This window comes from Delphinus delphis, chromosome 10, assembly GCF_949987515.2.
Source record: "Delphinus delphis chromosome 10, mDelDel1.2, whole genome shotgun sequence".
NCBI classification, from domain to species: Eukaryota; Metazoa; Chordata; class Mammalia; order Artiodactyla; family Delphinidae; genus Delphinus; species Delphinus delphis.
In genome coordinates, this window is record NC_082692.2 from 138,745 (window position 1) to 155,636 (window position 16,892).

The window sequence follows — 16,892 nt, forward strand, 5'->3', positions numbered from 1 at the left end:
TTTATCTGATGATTAGTGATGTTAAGCATTTTTTCATGTACTTATTGGCCATCTGTATGTCTTCTTTGGAAAAATGTCTAGTTCTCTTGCCCACTTTGTAGTTCAGATTGTTTGTTTTTATGCTGTTGAGGTGTATGAGTTTTATATATTTGGATATTAACCCCTTATCAGATATATGATTTGCAAATATTTTATCCCATTCTGTATGTTACCTTTTTATTTAGGTGATGTTTTCCTTTGCTGTGCAGAAGCTTTTTAGTTTGATACAGTCGCATTTGTTTATTTTTGCTTTCATTGCCTTTGTTTTTGGTATCAAAACCAAAAATCTTTGTCAAGGTCTATGTCAAAGAGTTTACCCTCAATGTTTTCTCCTAGGAGTTGTATGGTTTCAGTTCTTATGTTCAAGTCTTTAATCCATTTTGAGCTGGTTTTTTGTGTGTATGGTATAAGATAAGGGTCCAGTTTCATTCTTTGGCATGTGGCTGTCCAGTTCTCCAAACACCACTTATTGAAGAGACCATCTTTTCCCCATTGTATATTCTTGACTCTTTCATCATAAATGAATTGACTATATGTGCGTGGGTTTCTTTTTTGGCTCTATATTCTGCTCCCTCGATCTATGTTTCTGTTTTTATGCCAAGTCTATACTATATTACAAAGCCATAGCTTTGTAATATAGTTTGAAATCAGGAAGTGTGATGCCTCCAGCTTTGTTCTTCTTTCTCAAGATGGCTTTGGCTATTTGGGGTCTTCTGTGGTTCTCTACAACTTCTAGAATTGTTTATTCTATTTCTTTAGGAAAAAAATGCCATTGAAATTTTGATAGGGATGACAATAAATCTGTAGATTGCTTTGAGTAGCACATGGACATTTTAACAATATTAATTCTTCCAACTTATGAGCACAGAATACCTTTCCATTTATTTGTGTCATCTTCAATTTCTTTTCTCCATGTCTTATAGTTTTCAGAATATAGGTCTTTCACCTTCCTGGTTAAATTTATTCCTACGTACTTAATTTTTTTTGATACAATTGTAAATGGCATTCTTTTCTTCATTTCTCTTTCTGATAGTTCATTGCTAGTGTATAGAAATACAACCGACTTTTGTATATTGATTTTGTATCTTGCAACTTTACTTGTTTATTAGTTCTAACAGTGTTGGTAGAGTCTTTTAGGATTTTCTATGTATAATATTATGTCATCTGCAGATAGAGAGTTTTCCTTCTTTCTTTTTGATTTGGATGTCATTTATTTCTTTTTCTTCCTAGTTGCTCTGGCTAGGAATTCCAGTACTACGTTAAATAAAAGTGGCAAGAGGAGGCATCCTTGTCTTGTTCCTGAGCTTAGAGAAAAAGCTTTCAGCTTTTCATCATTGAGTATGATGTCAATAGAATCCTCCATATAGGTAAATAGTTTTGAGAGGGATAAACAGGCAACAGTAAAGGTTACCACTTCTGAAGTATTAGTATAAAATCTCATTCATACGCTTCATATTTTTGGTAGAATCATCACTAGACATTTCTTGCATTAGCCCATTAACTTTAGTTCTCACCAAATAATATTTCAATGTTATTTGGAAAAACTTCTGCCACTACACTGTGCTGGCCATCATTATCACATAATAAAATCATGACCCAGTCATCTAGTCAGAATTTCAATTTTTAAGTTTCATCCATATTTACTTTTTTAGCGTTCACAGACATCACTTTGCTAAAGCTTCATCTAATAATTACCATTGCTCTAGAATAGTCTTCAATACACAGGGTTAGATGTCCAGGGTTAGGCCTTGTCTGCACTAAATGTCCCTGACTTCAGGGTCATAATTGATAAACCCAGGGGTGGGCATCTCACCTAACCTGGGCCAATCAAATTTTTTTTCTCCCAGGGATTTAAAGTCTAGAAGTAAAAATGCAGATTTATATTAGGAGTTGTTGGAGGAGAGTCACATTATTGTATTATCTAGGGAAAAGCTTCACAAATCCCTCCTGCTCAGATCCTTGGAGACATGCTGGGAATTTCTCTTCTGACTATTGGTTGCTTTATTTTTCATTTGATTCTGTGAGATAACTCATTGTTCACTGCCTACTCAAGAACCCTCCCCTATTCTTCTTTGCTTAAAATCCCCAGATATTTCCCAAGATGGTCTCTCATGAGATGACTTATAATTGCTCTAAGACTTTCCAGACAATATAGTTCATCTTTGCCAGGTACTCTATTTTTTATACTTTCTTGCAACAAGTGTGGCCACATGACCCTGTTCTGATCAAAGATACACAAGAAAGTTTGAAGGAGAGATTCTGTAATAGCTCTCCCTCTGTTTTCTAACCTTGAAAGCAGACATAGTGCCTGGGACTGCAGCAACATCAGCAAGTCAAAACACTAAAGATGGTAGAGTAGAAAGATGAAAGAGGCCAGACCCTGATGGGCACCCAAACCTAATCTCACTGCCTCCAGACCCCATTCTATCACAGAAAAATAATTCCTATTGCTTTAACTCACTAGCAGTCAGGTTTTCTATTTGCAGCTTCAAAATTCTTAACTAATCTCTACGTACGGCAGGCAGAATACATCAAAGATGTCCATATCCTAATCCCCTGTGAATACACTGCCGCCCTACATGGCAAAATGCACTTTGCAGATGTGATTAAGGTTAGGAACCTTGAGACAGAGATATTATCCTGGCCCAGTCTAAACATCTGAATCCTTAAAAGTGGAAGACAATGAAAAAGAGTGGTTCAGAGAAACGCAATGTGCAAAGGATTCAGGCTGCTAATGCTTTGAAGATGGAGAAAGCAATCTAGTGACCTCCAGAAGCTGGAAGTGGCCCTCAACTTACAGCCAGCAAGAAAACATGGACATAGGTTTTACAACTGCAGGGACTGAATTCTGCCAGCAGACCAATGAGGAGGAACCAGATTCTCCTCTACAACCTCCAGAAAGGAAGGCAGCCTGCCAACACCTGGATTTTAGCCCAGTGAAACCCATGTCAGACCTCTAACCTGCAAAACTGTAAGCTAATAAATTTGTTTCATTTTAAGCCACCAAGTTTGTGGTAAATTGTTAAAGCAGCAAGAGAAAATTAATTAACATAATATTATCTCAGGAAATTCAATTTCTCTCCCCTAGAACTAGAAGAATTTTTGTAATTCAAGAATTCAGTTTTATAAAATTAAAACCGTATCTTCTCTGCATTAAAAGGAAACTATGCTTTCCCGAGACTCTCAGACATGTGCCTGGCTGTGCCCAGTATTATCATTTATTTGTTTTGGTTTAGTTTTTTTTGTTAGTCTATACTCTAAGAAGACATGGAAATTTCTATATTTCTCTCTGTTATTCTTCAGAATTATATCTGGAGTTGTGGTTCCTCTTTGTTGCTTCCTCCACCAACTTAGACAAACTCAGCCAAGCAGAGACAAATATTTAGATGTTCTTCTTTTAGCAGAATTAGAATCACAGTAGATGTCTAGAAATATAAGTGTGTGAAATAAAAAACAATAAGTTCTAATCTGTGATTCTATTAATCAGCTCAACATATGGAAAAATTTTTAATATTATTAAAAATTAAAAACAATTCTATTATTTAAAAAATGGTTGTTAGAAATCCATGTGGGGTTGCTCTGTAATTATCTCTAATGAAATACAGTGTTGTAAGTAAGTGTGCACAGTACAGAAAGGATTCACATTGGAGTAGCAGTTAAGTGCTGGTGCCCTGAAGACACACACTTTCCACTTACTCAGCACATGATTATGGGGAGTCACCCTATTTTAACTTTAGTTTTTGGTCAGTTAAAATGGGACGCCCAGGCTCAGCGGCCATGGGTCACGGGCCCAGCCGCTCCGCGGCATGTGGGATCTTCCCGGACCGGGGCACGAACCTGTGTCCCCTGCATAGGCAGGCGGACTCTCAACCACTGCGCCACCAGGGAAGCCCCGGAGTTACCCTATTTTAACTTTAGTTTTTGGTCAGTTAAAATGGGAGTCATAGAACCGTAAGCATTAATAATCCATACTAATGCTAAACAATTATTTGTTGTGTATGTAAAGTTCAAATTATCTGTTGTGTATGTAAAGTTCAAATTATTTGTTGTGTATGTAAAGTTCAAACTATCTGTTGTGTATGTAAAGTTCAAATTATCTGTTGTGTATGTAAAGTTCAAATTATCTGTTGTGTATGTAAAGTTCAAATTATTTGTTGTGTATGTAAAGTTCAAATTTAATTTTTGTTTTCTGATAACCCTACCCATACTTGAGCTGCCAAAGATATGCAGAATAATTTGACTCCATGGGAAGAGGGGAAGCCCAATCCTGGAGTCCCAGGCACACAGGACCCATCTGAGACTGCAGCTAGACCAGGACAACAAAGCATTCTCCCATTTCCCATCACAAAGATAGTGAGCGCCAAGGAACAAGCAACGGCCGTCTACCACTGCGAGGTGCCATATTTACACAGAATTTTTTTTATTGTTTTTGTGAAATTCAGATTTAGCTCTAGCTTTACATGCTAAACCTGGTAACCCTAGTGTTGCAGTTCCCAGCCCTCTCCCAGTGGCAGGAGCCCTCCAAGGTACTGGTATGGGATCCTGGGCCAGGACTGTTTTCTGTCCCTCCCCCAGAGATAGATCGTTTTTATTCTTAATCTTTCCTGAGACACAACACATGCTCCTTTGTGCATGTCCCTCTCCCAGGGACGTAGAGCTTTAGTCGCAAAGGGGAGACAGGCCTGGATGGGACTCGGATTTCCCTGGGCTGGCAGCACTCCCCTCGTCCACGTCTGCACCCCACAGGGGCTGCCTCCCACCTCCTACCCCCAGCCCCAGTCACACCGATAGGGATCTGATGAAAGTCTGTGGGGAAGAGGCTGTGAGTGGGCACAGACTCTCCTCATGTCACCTGGGGGCCTTTCACACTAGCTCGTACTTGGCCTCTAGCAATCTGTTACCAAAATTTTAGCTCTTACCTACTTGTATGGTGCCCGGTATCTTTTCCTGCTATCTTCTACCATGGGTGGGCAAGTGCTTGTATCCTCTCTATCCTTGAAAGGGCCTACGTTTCCTTGGACTTGGGGCTATTTAGTTTACCTGTGACCTCAGGTCTCTGATGGGTTCAAGAAAAGTTATAATTATATAGTTTATCTAGTTTTTACTTGTTAGAGTAGGAGCAATATTCCTTGTCTTCTGTATGTTTAGAATTCCTTGCCTTTCTATTTATGTCTTAAGTGAAATTTCAGTTAGGATATAACAAAGTACATAGTTTTTTTTATTGCAATAAAGAAAATGCATGGTGCCTTATCTTTCTCATTATCCAAATATATATTAGGGGCATTTGTTTGACCAACAGCATAACCAAACAGATGCTTTTGCAAGGGACTTTTAGGAGGACTGAGAGCCATTTCTCAAGGAGGCTGTCTCTCTTTTATACTACTTGGCACCTGAGGAATACCTGCTGACCATAATTAGGGTTGTCAGAACTACCAAGCCACTGAAGTTGAGGTGGATGATAAAATAAATTATTTCGAATTAAGATCTCATAAAACCATCTTTGGAGTCTCTTATTTAGAATACACAGGCACCTTTATTATCTTTACAAGTTTCGGCATTGCATAGTTTACTTCCTCATTATTTGTTGCCTATTAGAGCTAATTTGAAATGATACACTAGAAAGAGGCCTCCTGCGTGACATGTATAATTTGCTCTACCAGTGGGGTTTAAGAGTTGTTGCCTTTATCTGGCCCTTATTCCTATTATTATTTTCTATTGCTGACAACATAACTGGAATGTGATTTATGAGTAGCTTAGTCATCATGCTAGTGTTCAGTTGGAAAACTTGAGGCATACCATGTCCATATTTAATTCCATCCTCTTTGGGTCACTCTTTTGTTTCATTTTTGTAACTCCATCAGTTATTCCTGGAAGACTCTATTTTATTCATCTTTCACTATTACCTTCCTATCTCCCAATACCTATTTTAGTACTTTATGTAAAATTGGAACAATAATTGCTTATTTAAAAAATTAGTGAAATAACACTCTTATAACTATGACCTAATCATGGTGGTATTTGCTTATCTCTCAGAACAAAGGTAGGAAAAATAGTCACTTTTTAGAGCAATCAAGATATTGTGATTTATGCTGTGAGATACAACACAATTTAAGTCATCATTGGGTTTTCTATATTTTCTGGAGTAATTTAGCTCTGTATTTTCTACCTGGATAACCCAGAGGTATCTGAAACTCGGCATGTCCAGACAATAATCATCGCTCTCCCACTAACCCTGTTCCTCCTCCTGTGCTCCCACCCTTGTGAATGGCGCTACCATCTATACAGTTACCAAAGCTAGAAACCTGGGTAACCCTTTGCTCTTCCCCCTTTCCAATCTCCTGTATCCAATTAATCTTCAAGTCCTACGAATTCTCCCTCTTCCCTTTTCCCCAACCAGCCCTTCTCTCCATCCCCTCTGCCAATCTTTATTTAGGGCTCTCATTATTTTTCACCAGGCAATGGCCTTCTAAGTGATCTCCCCATCTTCAGTCTCACCTACTAAAATATGACATACTCCCAAAAGCCCTCAAGATGCTCATTCTAAAATCCAAATCCTGCAAAGGGTCCCCAACATCTCTGAGAGGGAGCCTAAACTTCCTGGCATGGCATATGAAGATGTCTTTAAACTGGCTCTGCCCCCCTTCCACTGATGTCTTGCCTCTCTCCACTTTGCATTCCATGTTGCCACCTTGGTAAACCACCTCAGGTCCCCAAAGGTGCCACAGTCTCTCTTGCCAACATGCCCCTGTGTCTGTAACATCCTCTTTCGGAATTGTCCTTTATTCAGGTTTCATCATCTGGCTGATGGCTATCAGGGATGCAACCTGGACTGGTGGCTTCTGAGCTAGGCAGGCTTGAGTATGGAAACTGGCTTAGCCATCGGCTCAACCTCTTTGAGCCTAATTCTCTTATCTGTAAAAAGGGGAAAATAATACCAACCTTCCTGGACTGCCAGGATGAACCAGAAATAATAAATAGAAAGGGTATGGTGGTAAAAACAACACCACACACAACTCATATTACGGTACAAGTAAGCTTCTAAGTACTTTATTCATATTAACTCATTTATTATTCCACACCCAGTTCAAGAGCCACCTCCTCCATGGAGCCCTTCTTTTCAAAACTTGATGAGATGTCTTTGCTGATCATTTTCTATTTGTCCCCCCGAATCCATTCTTACCCTTCTCTGTCCTGCAAGTGCCCTGGGAGAGTGTACATATGGAGCAAATCACTTGGGCTCCTTTGCCGGCCTCCAGGTAGGTTTATTTTTTAAGTGAGATAGAGAGCAGAGAGCTTTAGTCGCAAAGCTAGGGCATCTCTTCCCCATGGCTTCCCTACAAAGTCACGGTTCTGGCAGTGGCTGCTTCCTTCTCTGTATTAGTTTTCTAGAACTGCTGCCATAGCAAAGTACCACAGACTGGACAGACAACATCTCTTATTTCTTTTAACAGCAGAACATTATTGTCTCACAGTTCTGGAAGCTGTAAGTCCAAGACCAAGGTGTCAGCAGGGTTGGTTCCTCCTGAGGCCTCTCTCCTTGGTGTGTAGGCAGCGGTCTCTCCCTGTGTCCTCATAAGGTCTATCCCTCTGTGTGTGTCTGTGTCCTAATCGCCTCTTCCTTCTTAAGATAGGATGCTTATTTTTTATAGAAAAGAAGAGCCAGCTAAGGCAGTTCTGAGTGCCCTCCTCTGAGTTCCAAAAAGCAAGTTTTACAAACTCAGCATATACCATATTCCATGAAATCATTTATGTGTAAGTCCCTATTTCCAGTGAACTTATAAATAAATGTGAGTTGAGTGTGGGGCAGCTTTGTTTTTATTTCTGCATCCTCAGCTTCTGGCACAATGCCTAGAACCTAGTAGGTTTTCAATAAATGTTGGTCGAATGAATAAAAATGTCACCTTAATGCTTGGAAATGGGGTTGCAGAAGGATGTCTAAGGCCGTGCTACCTGGGGAGCAGTAACTAGGCTGAGGGACAGTAGGCAGTGAGGGGGAGTTACGAGGAGAAAGAAGATGCTCAATTAAAGCATTTATGTACCCAAACCCTCCGCTTTGTGAAAATCTAACTGCTTTTAGGAAACTGTCCATTTTCCTTGAAATAAGTACTCTTTCAAGCATTGTGATCTCGTCAATTTAATACTATAAGGAAAATCTATTAGGCTCTCATGGTTACTCTGAGAGAGTTTCTAGGGAAAATATTCAAATTGAACCTAACACAACCATTGATTTGTTTTGGGGAAGATCAATATGCATTTTTCTTCAGGGAGAAATACTGACATTGACTTTTCTTTAGCCAATACTTCCCTTCTGGAAAGTAGCAGCTGCTATAACTGTTAAGGAGAGACCAGTTCCTGCCACGTAGAAGCAGCTGGAGACAGCCTGGCTCTGTCCAGTAATGGGAGACAACTGCTCCTTTTCAACATTTCACGCCTGGAACTATTTGTAAATAAAGAGGAAGCTGCTTAAGTAAAAATTAAGTATTTTTTCTTATTTAAAGCTAATGTGCATTCCCCCAAAATACATCATAGATCTAGGGTAACCAGCTGTCCTGGATTGCCAAGGATTAAAGGGCTTCCTGGGACACAGGACTCCCAGTTCTAAAATGAGGGAAATCCTGGGCAAACTGGGACAAGATAGTAACACTCATGACAGATGCTTTATACTGAGTGAAGGGACCAAACTGTCCCCTCTTTTTTTTTTTTTTTTTTTTTTTTTTTTTGCAGTACGCGGGCCTCTCACTGCTGTGGCCTCTCCCGTTGCGGAGCACAGGCTCCGGACGCGCAGGCTCAGCGGCCATGGCCCACGGGCCCAGCCGCTCCGCGGTGCGTGGGATCTTCCCGGACCGGGGCACAAACCCACATCCCCTGCATCGGCAGGCGGACTCTCAACCACTGCGCCACCAGGGAAGCCCTGTCCCCTCTTTTTTATGTGATAACTAAACATTTTAGAAATAAGAAATTTCATAAAATTAAAAAGAACAGAAAGTGACGGATACAAACTAAAACCATATATTTTTTTAGGAAATAGGTAAAGAGGGCTAAGGGGTTATTATCTTGACTCAGTGAAACTTTACACTTAACAACCAGAAGGGAGCACGGTCTGTTTCAAGGTAGTTCTGCCTCTACCACACAGCAGACATTTTACCTCTGCAGCCCTGTCATAGCCAGATATGTAACTCTGGAGATCAGAATCAACACTTACACCGACTCTGAAGTCCTAGAGTTACTGTTACTCAAGGAAAAAAACCACACACATACCTTTATACCAAAAAGAAACTTCATACATGGCTTGAATAAAATAACCACAAAGCAGAGAGCTTCCTGCCCCGTTTGCTTGGTTGTTACGACTGCAACGAACATAGTGAGATTTTAAAAGCAAAGTTCCCCTTAAATTGTACATTTTTTTGTTATATTCAATATCTTGCAATAACCTATAATGAAAAATAATCTGAAAATGTGTAATATATATAACTGAATCACTTAGCTATACACATGAAACCGACACAACATTGTAAATGACTATACTTCAAAAAATTATACACATTTTTAGAAGCACTGCAGTGAGGAAAGACGTCCACACACCACACTGTCTTATATATCAATTATCTCTCTCTCTAAGCAGCCACTGCACTTGCCCTCGGGCTGCCTTACAAAACAAGCAGGAGAGGAGACTGCTATTTAAAAGTCACAAAGTTTTCTACGTTTAGAGACAGATCTCACATCACCTTGAAGACAAACTGTGCCTTTGATAGGGTAAGCACCATCGTGGACCCTTTAGTTAGAAGAGACGTAAAGTAAGGACTCCCTTGTATTTTGAAGCAGAATGGGGAGAAACTGATGCCATTATAAAGCCAAATATAAATGTTTTTAGATTGAGACATTGCTCTAGTCTGTACAGTATGCAAGTTGTGTGTTGGTGAATCAGGGCGAGCATTGCCTCAGACCTTCCTGCCCTCTTTCAGGGGTTACTGGATGTATGAGAGGTGAAAGAGAAACACACCCTAACTTCCTGTGAACTGAATACACCTCGTGCTACCGTGGCTTGATCCTCCTTGCAGCAGTTGCTCCTGTGCTGGTGGCTGTCTATGCAGATCTGGAGTTGAAGCCCTGCATAGAGAGGACACACAGGTATGACAGAGATGGTAAAAAGTGCAGGCCCACAAGCACTGGAAAGGTGCCAGCTTTGAACAGCAATACGCAGCTCTGAGTGAAATTGTCTTGTCTGGGTGGAGGCAGGTGGTCTCCTGCAGACCAAGAGATGGTCAGTGAGAAAACACAAACGCCCCGTCGTGTACAAGAAAGAAAATGATCCTGATCTATTGTTTAGCCTGAGTAGCACTTTATGTATAATGGTCTTTCTGTAATTCACAGGGTTTTAATGATGAATGACAAATCAAAATAATGATAAATATTAACAAATTGCCCAACAGAGTGTTGAACAATGACACCACTACGTCATATGAAATGGACTTCCCCTCTCACGACAAGTGAAATTTCTCTTGGGACATTCCATCCTCTGAGGAAACCCCCTTCTCCATCCAGCCCCCTACCCAGACACTTTTTAATGTCTTCAGATCTAGTTCAATTTCTGTTTCACATAAAAGGGGGAAAAAAACAAACAAAACTAACCAACATGAAGCTCTTCAGTAGGAAAGAACTCTACAGTAACATTCCGCAGGTGCGGATCAGTCTCTCTAAGGGGAGCTGCCCCCGCCCAGCTGTTTCTCAGAGCTGGGGCTTCTCTTGCCATGTTCTCTCGTGTCTTCAGTTCAGGGCTGCCCCCAACCACCAAAGGCATTTGAAGAAGCAGAAGTACGCCTCCCAGAGGGCAGCTGGGCATGCAGGTGTGGTAAATGCAGACGGATCCTCTGGCCAGGGACACTCAGGGGCTAGCCCACTCTCCACTAGATTGCAGGCCATGCAGTCACTTTGAATAGGGTTTTAGGAAGATCTGGAGACCGTGAAAACAGTCTGAATCACTTAGCTACACACATGAAACCAGCTAACATCACCTATTAGTGTACATTTGAGTGGTTATCAAGCGAGAGAAAGAGACACACAGAGAAAGAAATCTCGTCCCTAAAATATCTCATCCCTATGGGCCCACTGCACAAACAACACTGGCAGGGGCTGCATTTGCTCTCCAAGGGCTGCAGACATTTCTGACCATCATCAGGGAAGTACTTGGTGTGTCTCCTTGCACCCAGATGAGCTAGAATACAAAGTAAGGCCCAGGTTGTATCTTATGCCAGCCTTGTCACACACAGATGGAAAGGGCAATTATTCTACTGAACCTAAAATACATTCGTTGTTCAGATTTTGTCAGCTGTTTTGGGCTGCGATCATCGACCATGAAAGGCTTCTGTTTTTTTCACCATGAAGGGTTTTAAAGGACCTGTTTGTTGTCTCAGGTAGACCTTCCTTAGTAGAGAGAGGGGAGTGCAGAGGTGGAGTCAAACCATTCCTGACAAGAAAAGGAACCATAGCCAACCTGCAAGATGATGTTCATAAGCCAGGACTGCTTTCCTAACCAAAGCTCAAAGAACAGCATGACGTCAAGGGCAGAATTACAGAGCTGGGCTCTGCCAACCACAGCTATGGCTGCAAATCAAGAGGAAGGGCACAGCAACACATGCAAGCACTGTGTTCAATCTCCCTCCCTCTCTCTCTCTCTCTCTCTCCCCCCCCGACCCCTCTCTCTCTCTCTCTCTCTCTCTCTCTCTCTCTCTCTCGTCTTTCTGTCTCTCTCTCACCAGTATATACTGCATCAGTTTTAAAAACAAGGCACAGTAGGACTTTGGTCACTCCTAGATCACAGCCATCCCACATGGAAATTGCATTGCTCTAGAAAGGCAGGCTAAGTAGATACAGCATTGACAGAGTATCTGGCATATAAAGGGATGAATTATTTGTGAACCTTACGTCTGGATAAATGCAACAATCTCCCAGTTGTGTTTTCTCTCCTTAATCAACAAACATCTGAAGGTTTCCCCACATAGTAGGGGCTATTTCAGGTGCTGGATACTAAGATTGATGACAACTTGTCCCTGCCCTCATGAAGCTTACAATTCTGGAAACTAGGTATACTGACAACACACAGGCATACGTGCTACAACCTGTAGGCTGACAGCAGTGTCACCTTCCTCCAGTCTTTAGGGACCCGGGCTCTGTCTTATTCCCCCTTTGCCTGATACTTTGCCTTACAATCTGCCTCACAGCTCCATTCCTCCACAACTGGGCAGGCCTTGCCCCTGCCAACCCAGCTGGGAGCTCTACATGTCAACGTAGTTGACTGATGCCCAACTACATGCCTGCTGGCGTCTCTCCACTTACCTCCTCCCAGACTCTCCACCACGTCTCTCTACCCTGCTTACCTACCTGGGTATTCGTTCCTCCTGCTGTTTTCCCCTGACGCCACACTCTCCAGTTGTCAGTGCTCTGAGATCCGCGGTCCCCAAACCTCTTAAGTGGAAGAAGGAAACCAAGTTCATGTTCAGGAGACTGCTTGGAGGCTGGAAATCAGTGGCCTTTCAAACGCTGAGGTCACTGAAGGGGCCATCCTTGTGCTCACACTGCTTGGCAAGGCCCCAAGCACTCAACTGGATACCCATTCTCCTTCTGGACAGTTCTGGAGAAGCAGAGAAAAATGTTTTGTGCTTTTGCTTCAGTAGTTATAGACTCTTCTTTTTTTTTTTTTTTTTTTACTTATTTCCACAATTCATTAGGTTCTAGCTTTTTCTTTTAACTTTCAGTCATGTTTTGGCTAGATTAGCTCTTCACCTTAACCTCTTGTTCTTAATTTGTTCTAATTTGACCGTGTGGCCTGAGGATTCTGCAGAGGGCTAACATCACCTATTAGTGTACATTTAAGTGGTTACCAAGTGAGAGAAAGAGAGAGGGCAAGAGGCACACAGAGAAAGAAATCTCGTCCCTAAAAGATCTCACCCCTATGCGCCCACTGCACAAACAACACTGGCAGGGGCTGCATTTGCTCTCCAAGGGCTGCAGACGTTTCTGACCATCATGACAGAGGGGTGCCACTGGCATCCAGTAGCAGAGGCCAGGGATACTGCTAAACATCGTACAACGCACAGGACAGCCCCACAAGAAAAAAAAAAAAAGATCTAGCCCCAAATGTCAGCAGTGCTGAGGCCGAGACACTCCAGATTGCAGTATGTTCAAAAGGCCAAGGAAGATTGCTTCACTACTTCCCACTTGGGCCAAGGTTGATCTCAATTCTCCGAATTATCAGCAACACCCGTAATGACCTGGCTGTGGCTCTAATGGCTGAACTTCTGCTTGTGGGCTTTTACACACTCCCACCTTAAAGTTCAAAGTTATTGCTCACTCAGTACACCACTAACTGGTTATCCTCAACCACATGCGTATGGTCCCTGCTGGCCACGTGCCTGGTAACCATTCCGCGCTGTGCACACATGAAAGCTTTGTTTGTTCGGGAGTTGCTGCCAAAATGTGTGGTGTTGGCTGTGCTGAGACACAGGAAAACAGCAGCAAGAAAAGTAGAAGGAAAACTCTTACACGGAGTGAGATTCCACTAGGCTTATGATGCCTTAACACTTTTACGAATAAGAATGCAAGTGAATGGATTCTACTCTAAACGCGACTCTAAAGAGATTCTAAATAGATTCTACTCCAGCTTCCTCTAGGGGTCTTCTTCCCTCCCTTCTTTCCATTATCAGCAGCTATGAAGAATAAAAGAGGAAGACAGGAAGGAGCTTGGAAATGAGTATGTCGCCTGTTCAGCATGAGAGCTGAACCTGAAAATCTCTGAGGTGGTGCTATGAAAATTAAAAGAGAAAACCAGGACATGTCAAAATGGATCAGACTTTCTCTTTTCCTTTCCTTTAGTCACAGAATTGCAACACATGACAATGATAATTTGGGGGTTATGATGCAGAGAGTTGGGGTTAGCTTCAAGGATAAGGTGGACGGGAGTGCAGGGAGATAGAGTCCCTTGTGGAAAACTTTCCCGACACACCCATGCAGACACACGTGCACACACACGCACAAAGACACAGACACACACACAAATACAGACACACAAACGCACACACACGCACACACCATAGCTGGTTCTGAGCTTAGGAGAGCTTGTTAAGCAGATGGTCTGAGCTAGAAAAATAAGTTTATAAGAAATGAATAAGAGAAAGAAAATGTTCCAAATGGATGGCAGAAGAAAAACTGGGTGTGGCTCTGTCATTTATGGGCAGATACTAACTCAAGAATTGTTCATGTTTTCGAAAGTTCATCTGAAATGGAAGCAACGACAGCACAAGCAGAGGAGGGAAATAAAAGTCGTTCACTGATTGCTGGCTAGGACCTTTGAAAATTCACAGTCCAGTGCTCTATTTTAAGGAGGAAAAAAATGGTTCAGAAAAGCTGATCATCTTGCCCAATAGCACTCTGAGATTTAGGGACACAGGCTGGTCTTGGGATTCCCCAGGCAGCCCACTAACCATGCTGTGCTGTCTATAAGCAGGAAAGCAGTACAAGTAATGATGGTGAGGGGCAGAGGAGGTGGGCTGTCCAGGTGACTGGGAGGGGGAGGGAAAAGAGGAAGTGAAGGTGGTGGGGAAGGAACACCCCAGAAGCAAGGGATAGGAAGGGTCCTATCCTACCCACGGGGGACAATTTGGGTGCACACCAAGGGGGGCTTCCTACACGTGGGGCTCTGGTACCTGTTGTGGCCCAGAAGACATCAACAAGGAGGGAAATGACTAAGATGGAGTCTGCAAGTTCTTTTCAAAATGTCAGCCTTCCTTAGAGCCTCACTACTGTTTCCTCAGTCTTCTGGAATTTGTGAACTTATTCCACAAATATTTACTGAACACCTGTTTTGTGCCAGGCCCTGTCCCTGGCCATGTGGCTGCAGCAGTGAATAAGACAGACAAGGTCCTTTTCCTCTGCAGGATGCTTTCCAGTGAGATAGATAGCAAATAAATAGGAGAATGTCCACTCATCTTAATTGCTATGAAGAAAACAATACCGGGTAATATGATGGTGACTGGAGAATCTCCTTTAGATCGGGTGGTCTGGAAAAGCCTCTTTGAGGAGGTGACATCTGGGCTGGGAGCTTGAAGGGAAGAGCCAGCTAGGGACTGAGACGGCTGGGTGGAGAGCACAGCCCACACAAAGGCTCAAGGCCATGGTCAAGAGATCAAGCGCCAAGGGTGGCACGTTCAAGGGACACACAGAAAGTCTGTGTGGCTGCGACTCGGGAAAGGAGGAGCAGATGAAATGAGGTCATCGGAGGTGAGCCCGGCCGTATCAGAATGAGGCATCCGTTCATTTAACAAATAATTATCAAGCACCCACGATGTGCAGGGCATTGCTGAGGGTATAAAAATGAAACGGCTAAACGCCTAGGTCAAGGATTCTGTCCGCAGGGAAGAAGTCAGTTTAGTAAGGGTGACAGAATACTTACACAATTCTGCTACAGGTTAGAAAGTGTTCCACTCCAGGCAGAACCACAACGCAGACATTACCGTGTTGCTTAGCAAAGAAAGGGGCTTTCCGGAAGCAACTGTATCAACATACCCATGCAACTACTAGAGCCAGTTTACAATCTGAAGGGGGCACACTGGCCGTCCAAAGTCACGGTATGACGTCTGGCATCCGGACATCTGCTCCGCCAGGGTCGGGAGGTTAGGTCATCCCAGAGATGAGTCACCGAGCCCACCTTCTCCACCGGGTGAGCCTTCTCGCTCTTCGTGGGCGCGGCAGGGCCGTAGGAATCCCCCCACCCGGACTAAATCGGTAGCACTCAGAAAACCCAGGCAGGGGAGCCTGCAAGACCAAGGCTTCGATTAGCACCTGATTCACCCAGGCAGTCAAGGCAGGGCGGCGACTGCCGGTAACAGGCCCCCAGTGGCCCCGGGGAAAGGCCTGCCGGAGTTTTGGTGACCCTGACCCCCGGGGAGCGACCCGTGACACGCCTCACTGGGTAGGGGCTGCGCCTGCGTGACCACCAGCCCCGCCCCGTCTCGGAACGCGCAGGGCGACGGCGGTCGGGGCGGGGGTGCGCGTGCGCCCTGGGCCCGGGCCCCCGAGTAGCCAGAATCCTGGAGGCCCCCGCTTCCAGGAGTCATGTCCCTGCACCCCGGTCCCCGGGAGACATAATTCCAGCGCCCCGGCCGGGCCCCTAGGAACCGCGTCCACAAGTCCCGGGGGCCGGCGTGGCAGGCGCCGGGCTCACTCCGGGAGGGGGCGGGCGCCGCGAGCCCCTTCCCGCAGGGGCGCCTGTGCCGCTGTCCGGCGGCCGGGGAGCCCGGGGGCCGCGGGGGACAGGAGCGCAGCGGACAGAGAGGCCTGGGCGCCGCCGGTCCGTGTTGCTGTTTACGCTGCGGGCGCGCAGTGCCCCCTGCCCGCCCTCCCGCTGCTCCCCCGCCCGCTCCAACATGCCCTCAGTGCGCCTGCCGCCGCGCCCCGGGCGCTAGACCGCGCGGCCGCCATGGGGAATGGGATGAACAAGGTAACGTGTCCCTCGTTCCTGCCCTCTGCCTCCACTCCTCAGCCTGCCTGCGCGGGGCTTTGCCGGCGAGGGGAGCCCTCCGCGCCCCGTCCGCGCCCCCGGGCCCCCGAGAGGCGGGGGCCGCCGCGTGCCTGCGTCTGCGAGGCCCCCGGGCCCCGCCGCTTCCGGCTTGTGGCTGAGAGCTAGCCGTGCCCTTTAGCGGCGCCGGCGCTTGTTCTGCCCCGACTTGGGCTGAGCTCACAAGGATTGTGGTTTCTGCCTTTTCTCCCCTCCCCTTCACCCCCAGACTCGGCTCTTGAAGCCTCACCACCCACGTCATTACTAAAGTGGAGTAGATAAGTGTCTTCTCTTCCGTAATTTC

The 16,892-nt window shown here is 44.5% G+C and overlaps 1 protein-coding gene and 1 long non-coding RNA gene across 5 annotated transcripts in view; one reads left to right on the top strand and one right to left on the bottom strand.

The window, feature by feature from the left end:
- Positions 1-15,979, bottom strand: part of LOC132432886 (uncharacterized) — an 87,277-nt gene extending 71,298 nt beyond the window's left edge. The window contains exons 1-3 of one of the 3 annotated variants that reach the window (XR_009521027.2): positions 15,485-15,973; positions 12,418-12,667; positions 8,761-10,146 (exon numbers count right to left, since the gene is read on the bottom strand). This is a non-coding gene — a long non-coding RNA (uncharacterized lncRNA). The other 2 variants (XR_009521026.2, XR_009521025.2) reach the window with 2 other exon arrangements.
- A 78-nt stretch (positions 15,980-16,057) lies between these two features.
- Positions 16,058-16,892, top strand: part of DUSP22 (dual specificity phosphatase 22) — a 47,334-nt gene continuing 46,499 nt past the window's right edge. Inside the window, exon 1 of one of the 2 annotated variants that reach the window (XM_060023759.2) lies at positions 16,058-16,531. In XM_060023759.2, the coding sequence (XP_059879742.1) occupies positions 16,511-16,531 (21 nt within the window). In that variant the 5' untranslated portion in view covers positions 16,058-16,510. The remainder of the gene's footprint in view (positions 16,532-16,892) is intronic. The other variant, XM_060023758.2, reaches the window with a different exon arrangement.